Consider the following 7164-nt stretch of genomic DNA (forward strand, 5'->3'; position numbering starts at 1 on the left):
TTCAAACCCACCAACCACTCCTCGGAAGTAAGATGGGGCAATCTACTTCTGTAGTGATACTGCCTCAGAAACCCAAGGAGGGGTCGCTATGAGTCGGGTCCGACTCCACAGTAGTTGCGTTGTGTTGCGCTACCATATGGATCTTCACTGAAAACAAAGACTACCAGAAAGATGTTTTCCTGTGTTTTATTGACTTTGCAAAGGCATTCAGCTTGTGGCTTATAATAAATTATGGATGATATTGGGAAGAATGGGAATTCCAGAACACTTAATTGTGCTAACGACCAAGAGGCAGTCATTCAAACAGAACAGGGGAATTAAAATCAGGAAAGATGTGCATCAGGGATGTAGCCTTTCACCAGATTTATTCAGTCTGCGTGCTGAGCAGATAATCTGAGAAGCTGGACTATGTGAAGAAGAACGTGGAGTCATCATTGCAGGAAGACTCGTTAACAGCTTGAGCTATGCAATGACACAACCTCGCTTGCTGAAAGTAAAGAAGACTTAAGACACTTACAAAAGAAGATCAGAGCCTACAGCCTTCGGTATGGATTGTACCTCAACATAAAGAAAACAAAAATCGTCATCATAATACTTATTATTATTATTATTATATAATTATTATGCAATAAGCAACATCACGATAAATGGAGAAGCGATTGAAGTTGTCAAGCATTTCATTTTACTTGGATCCACAGTCAACGCCCATGGGAGCAGCGGTTAAGAAATCAAAGGGTGTATTGCACTGAGCAAAGAAGTTACTTTGAAGACTGAGGTGTACCTGACCCAAGCCATAGTATTTTCAATCGCCTCATATGCGTGGGAAAGCTGTATAATGAATAAAGAAGACCAAAGAAGAACTGCTACATTTGAATTATAGTGTTGGCGAGGATTATTGGCTATACCCTGGACTGCCAGAAGAACAAACGAATCTGTCTTAGAGGAAGTGCAGCCGGGATGCTCCTGAGAAGTGAGAATGGCCAGACCTGGTCTCACCTACTTTGGTCATGTGGGCAGAAGGGACCATTTCCTGGAGAAGGATGTCATGCTTGGTAAGGTGGCAGGTCAGTGAGAAAGGGGAAGGCCCTCCGTGAGTTGGACTGACACAGTGGCTGCAACGACGGGCCCACACATGGCAGCAGTTGTGAGGCTGGCACAGGACTGGGCATGTCTCATTCTGTTGTGTGCAAGGTCACTGTGAATTGGAACCGACTCAAAATCCTAGCAACAACAACCATGTCCCCACGTGGACCTGACCCCTCCAGGGCCTACAGGCAGCACCCCCACCCCCGAGCAAAGACCAGGGCTGGGAAATCATCTCGCCATCTTCAGTGCCCGGCATGACGTCTGCCACACACAGTTGCTTACTCAGTAAAAGTAGCTCTTAATTTCCAGATGCCTCCAGAACATAGCAAGAGCCTTTCCGCAATTTCTGGGCGTGACTGGGCAACATCTGTGGCCACGCTCCCCTGTCACCTCAGCATGTCCATGGTGGGGTCCTGAGCCCCAGAGAATCGCTAAGGCTTTGTCCCCCCCAGGTCTTTGTCCATGCCTCTCTCTATCGGGTGGGGTGCCCAGGTCTGAAGACTGCAGGCCCCCAGGCTAGGCCTGAGGCTGGACTGGCCGTGGGGAGGTCCAGGAGAGTGGGGTGGGGAGCAGTGGCAACTCCGTAAAGCAAAGCCCGCTCTGCAGGGCGGACTCCTTGGCGCTTCGCGGAACCGTAAACTCCAAAGTGTATCCAGGCCAGTGAAACGAAGAGTACTGGCAGTGGCTCGGACACCCAGTTGCAGCCGGCTGAGCAGTGGGGGGCCCTCAGCTCTGGCTCACCTCTCCTGTGGGCTGAGTTCTGCTGACCCTGACCCCTGCGCCTTGATCACAGCCGGGCCCGTTTCCTGTCCAGAGTTCTAGGCCTTTGCGCTGGGGCTGCTGCACTTTTGCATCCTTGTTACGCGGAGTCATTCAGGGTGTCCAGCCCCTCATTCCCTGCAAGGGGCCGGGTTTCCTCAGGGGCGCAGTCCTGCTCAGCCACCGCCCAGTAGCTGAGTCAACCTCTCCCAGAGCCTCTTAGCTCCATTTTACAGACCGGACTGGGAGCAGTCAGGAGTTTCGCCCACGGTCACAAAATTCCTAAAAGGCAAGGCTAGAACCGCAGCGAGGACTCGCAGCTCAGGCGCCTCCCTTAACACTAAGTGGCCTCCAGAGATGTGACCCTGTGTTCCTTGACTGCGTGTTCCTTCTTCCAGGAGAGGAGGCAGAGGGCAGCAGGGAGGTGGTGGCCTGGGGACCCTCACGTGGCAGGCTTGGGTGCCTCTGGGACCTCGTCCCTGTGGGCCTCGTCATCTCTGAGGGGGCCCTATAATTGAGGCACTCTTCCCTCCCACCTACCATCCCCGGGAATATAAGTACCGTCTCTCGACCTTCTCATCATCTGGGTGAGGTTCCAAAGCACAACTCTGGGCGTGGCTGGGACCCAGGTGGGTCGGATCCCCCAGACAGTGTCTGAGGCCCTGCCTCTGCAGCCTGAGCTCCCCCACGTACACCCGTACCCGGACCTCCACCACCCGCCTCTGCTCAGCCTCTCCGCTGTGCCTCTGTTCCTGCTGCAAGGCCATACTGGCCAGCCCTCAGTGTCACCCAGAGCCACCTTCAAGTCAGCCTCCCCCATGCTCAGCGGCTCCCCAACAGTCTGGCCCAGCGTAAGAAACTGGCCCCAGCAGGGGGACTGGGCCCTGGCTGGGTGAGTGTGGGTCTGTCATCCATCAGGGTCCCCACATACAGGGCCACAAAGACACACCACAAAGGAAGCCCAGCTCGGCAGCCCCTTGACTCCCCTGTGCCCACAGATGGCCTCAGGGAGCTGTAAGTCACTCCTACCCTAAAGACCGTGCCAGGGGTGGCCTTGCACTGGTGGCTAGGTTGCCTGTCTGGTGTTTCATGTAGTGTGCTGGTCCTTTCTCTACATGCTGCTTGTGTACCCCCAAGAACAAGGACCCACTCTCCAGAGGCACCCCACCCTAGCTCTATCTGTCCTATGCCCTGGGCCCTCAGCCTGGAAGGTGGGGTGCTGCCCACCTGAGCCTACATTCTCTGGCTCAACACCTGCCACTGGTCCTGGGGTGTCCGCCCCCACCCCCCATCATTGGTCCCTGCACCATTTGGAGGCAGGCTCCTCTTATGGATGCCCAGGGGCCCTCCCTTGGTCCAGGACCTTCCCTTCTAGACTGCGTCCACCTCCCTGCTAAGCTGATGGTATACCAGTCGGCTCTGCTCTCCAGCCAAGCCCACCAGCCTGAGACCCAGGACTCCATGCCCAGGCCAGCAAACGTGGCGTTTGTTGCCTGCCCCTGAGACTCAGAATAGAATCCTCCCTTCTTCCCTGGGCTCCTCCCCACCACAGGGGACTGTGCTTAAAGCCTGCAGAGGCCACGCCAGACCCCAGCTCTGAACCCAGCACACTCCCTCCACGGCCTGGCCCTGCCCTCCGACCGCTGCCACCACTCCTACCTCAGACCCCTTACAGACTTACGGACTCCACCTGCCTGCCTGGTATGAAGGAGAGGCCTATCGAATGAAGCCCTTCAGAGCCACCGAGGCAAATGGCCTGAAGGAGCCAAGCCCCTGGGGCAGGGGAAGGACATGGACGTAGCTGGGGGTGAACACCCTGTGTTTGATCCCAGGCCTGGTGGGATCCTGGCTGTGTGGCGGTGAACAAAGCCTCCATCCCTCTCGCAGCCTCAGCTCTTCATCTGTAGCGTGGACATCACCCTTTCTGACTGATGAGGCTTGGAGCTATGGGAGGGCCTGGCACGCAGCCGGCACCCAGGAGATGGAATGGGCAAGTGTGAGGCAGGGTTGCCCCTGCCCTGGCTCAGGGCGCCGAGCCCAGGCAGGCTGGTGGGGCAGGCTGCCTGGTGGTGACTGTGGGAGGAACACAAAGGCCTCTTCCCCAAGCCCAGCCCGCAGCCTTTGGGCACTTCTGAGGCCGCAGTGCCCCCTGGTGGCTTCGCCGTCTACCCTGTGCAGCTCAACCGCCATTCTCTCTGACCCCAGAGCAGGCAGGCCCTGTGGTCACCAGTTGAGAAATGAGTCCTGGACACGCAGGGTGGCCACCCAGAGTCACACAGCCTACCAGAAGTAGAGCCAGACCATGAGCGTGGCTTTGCCTGGTACTCCTGCCCTCTCCGCAGTGGCCGTGAAGGTCCCAAGGGGCCTGCCCCTGACCTTAGGATTTCCCCAACATCTCCCCCATCCACAAGGGCAGGAAAGTCTCCAAACAGAATCACTGTGAACTTGCTCTGTTGTCAAAAACAATGGGGCAGAGAGGGCAGCACTGGGGGTCACCCCCCCGCACCACTGCCACCACCTCGTGGCTGGGGTGCAGTGTGCAGAAAGTTGAGAGAGGGGCCCAAGCAAGGCTGGTGTCAGCTTCAGATGGGGGACCCTCACCCCGCCTTGGGTCTGATGGAGGGCCACCTCCTGGCGACCCCTCTCACACCTTCTCCTGCCACTCCTTCCCCAAGGCCAACAGCACTAGGAGAAAACTTGGGGCCCATTGGGTTCAAATCCCCAATCCTGCTTGACAGGGATTGAAGAGGGAAGGGTCCTCCCTGGCTGTACTTCAGGAACACAGACAGTGCCCAGAGCCCCCGGTGGCTGGGTCCGATGGTGGTCCATGGCGGGGCGGGCAGCCGGAGCTCTCGGCCGGGATGCTGTCCTGCTTACAGAGCGGGTGGGAGATGCAGAGAGTGAGGGAAGGCGCCTCTGATGGCCACGTCTTCCTTTGGCCACAGGGCGTTGTGCGGAACTGCAGGTCCATGTCACCGCGGCGGTGGCCACGGCGGCCGAACAGAAGGAGCTGATCGCCCGCTTGGAGCAGGACCTCAGCACCGTGCAGTCCATCCAGCGACCGGACGCCGAGGTGAGCCCCCGCCCGCCCCACCCCCAGTGCCCCTTCAGCAGCCTTCCCAGGGATGCTGGTGTCACCTGCCCCTCCTCAAGGAAGGCCCAGAGGGCTGCCTGCCATCCTCTGGGCTCCGCCCACTCACTCCACCACCCTCAATTCCGGATGCCCGGCCACAGGACAGAGGGGCAGGCCTTGTCAAGCTGGCAGCAAGACCTCCCCGACCCGCCCCCCACCACCAGGTGCAGGCCGTGCTTTGGGCCTCGGCCCTGCAGCCCCCGATCAGGCCCGGCAGGGTTATCATGGTTGTGGATGTGAAGCCTGAGACCACAGAAAGCTCATGCCTAGAGGGCCCTCAGCACCCTCCCGTCACCTCATGGTTCATTTCATAGATGAGGAAATGGGCTCAGGAAGAGAAGCCGGCCTGCCTGTCCCGCGGCAGCCTGGCTGCCGAGCTGGGGTCCACAGGCCTCCTGAGGTGTGTCAGGGCCGAGTGACCTCGGGAGTAAGACCCTGGCCCAGCCTGGTCCTCTGTTGTGGCGGGCCATCCAGCTCCCTGCCCTTCGTAGCACCGCTGGGCCCAGGCCCCACCACCCCCAGCCAGCCCCCCTCCTGCACCCCTTCCTCTGCAGGGTGCAGCTGAGCACAGCCTGGAGAAGATCCCAGAGCCCGTCAAGGAGGCCACCGCCCTGTTCTATGGTGAGGGAGACGTGAGCCCTGACCCCGTCCAGGGAGTGACAGGCAAGGCGTGGAGGGGAGCCCGGACCCTGAGCCCCAAGCCCCTTCCAGGGCTAGCCCCCCGCTCCAGCATGCCACAGCAACCGCGGGTCCAGGGCAGCAGCCCAAGAGAGGGGGTGAGCCCCCCCTGCCACTCTGGGCCTTGGCTTGATATCCACCCTTGGGTCCTGGTCAGCCCCGTCAGCCCTGCTCTCTCTGGGGAAAGAATTGAGGCCACAGAGCCCTGCAGTGCCAGAGGGAGGTGGCCTTGTCAGGTGGTGAGGCCGGAACTTGGAGCTCCTGGGCCAGGACATGAGAGTAGGGACTGTACCAATGGTTTCCCAGGCCCCTCAGCATCCCTTTGCTTCCTTGGGGGTGGGGTCCCAGATCCAAGTGCAGAGTGTGGAGAGAAGGGCTTAGTGGCCCCTCAGATGGTGCGCGCAGGTGAGCTGGAACAGTGTCGGAGCCTGCCTGGGGTCCTCCCTTCCTTATGGCCTCACGCCTGCCGGGTTCCCCTGGCCCAGTCCCCGCCCCACCCTGCTCAGCTCCAAGTAGTCACACACCCTTGTGACTTCCACCCCACGGCACCCCTCGGGGTTGGGGCCTGACCTGAGGGGCTCTGCCTCCTGCCATCCCAAGCCACTGGCCTCACCATCTGCCTCTTAGGACCTTCCACACCAGCCAGTGGCCCCCTCCCCGAGGGCCAGGTAGGCTCCCTGCTGTCCATCATCTCCAGCCAGAGGGAGCGCTTCCGTGCCAGGAACCAGGAGCTGGAGGCTGTGAGTCACGCCCTTCCCCTCCCCACCCCAACTTAGACCTGAGGTCGCAGGGCAGGGGAGGCACAGGCTTGAGGAGAAGAGGGCCACAGACCATAAGCACGAGGGGATTAGTACTGAGCAGTCGGGGAAGACTGCCCGGAGGAGGGTGTGCCATGCTTGGCTTTGAAAGAAGAACCAGATGGTTAGGCTGTGTGAGTGGAAGATGGGGCCGATGAGCCAGAAGGGATTGCAGGTGGTGCCAGGGCTGCAGGAAGGAGTCGAAGGGAAAAGACACAGGGCTCGAGAGCCACCGGGTAGTGCCCTCCTGCTAGACCGGGGTGCGTGGGGTTCACTCTGCAGGCGGGGGTGGGGGGCAACACCAAAGGGGAGTAACACTGCACAGAGAGAGAGAGAAGCATCACCAGGCAGCTAGTTCAGGACAGAAGGGTGGACAGAGGACAACGGGGAGGTGGGCACGTTGTCCAGATCAGGGTGGGAGTGACAGAATCAGGAAGAATGGGTGACTGGGACAAAGAGCTGAGGACAGCTTATCCGCAAGAGGACACACGGGCATCACTGGCCGGAGCTGAGAGTGGAGGGGAGCGAGCCAGTGTTGGTGGCTATGCTGGGTGCAGTGCAGCCCTTGGAGTGAGTGAGACATGGGGAGGAGGAATGGCCTGCCCTCCACCTAAGCCATCCCTGTGCAGCAAGGTGGATGGGCACAGTGGCATCCCCACCCCTCGGCCACATGGCTGCAAAGCACTGAAGGCTGCTGGCTGCTGGGGAAAC

At 59.5% G+C, this 7164-nt stretch overlaps 1 protein-coding gene across 1 annotated transcript in view; it reads left to right on the forward strand.

Moving 5' to 3' along the window:
* The window catches only part of CUX1 (cut like homeobox 1), a 473579-nt gene that overhangs the window by 457631 nt on the left and 8784 nt on the right, over positions 1–7164 (forward strand). The window contains exons 15-17 of the mRNA XM_007940080.1: positions 4791–4918; positions 5533–5599; positions 6284–6396. Coding sequence (XP_007938271.1) covers positions 4791–4918; positions 5533–5599; positions 6284–6396 — 308 coding nt within the window. The remainder of the gene's footprint in view (positions 1–4790; positions 4919–5532; positions 5600–6283; positions 6397–7164) is intronic.

Source organism: Orycteropus afer, unplaced genomic scaffold (genome assembly GCF_000298275.1).
Source record: "Orycteropus afer afer isolate SDZICR_OR568_19922 unplaced genomic scaffold, OryAfe1.0 scaffold00006, whole genome shotgun sequence".
Taxonomy (NCBI): domain Eukaryota; kingdom Metazoa; phylum Chordata; class Mammalia; order Tubulidentata; family Orycteropodidae; genus Orycteropus; species Orycteropus afer.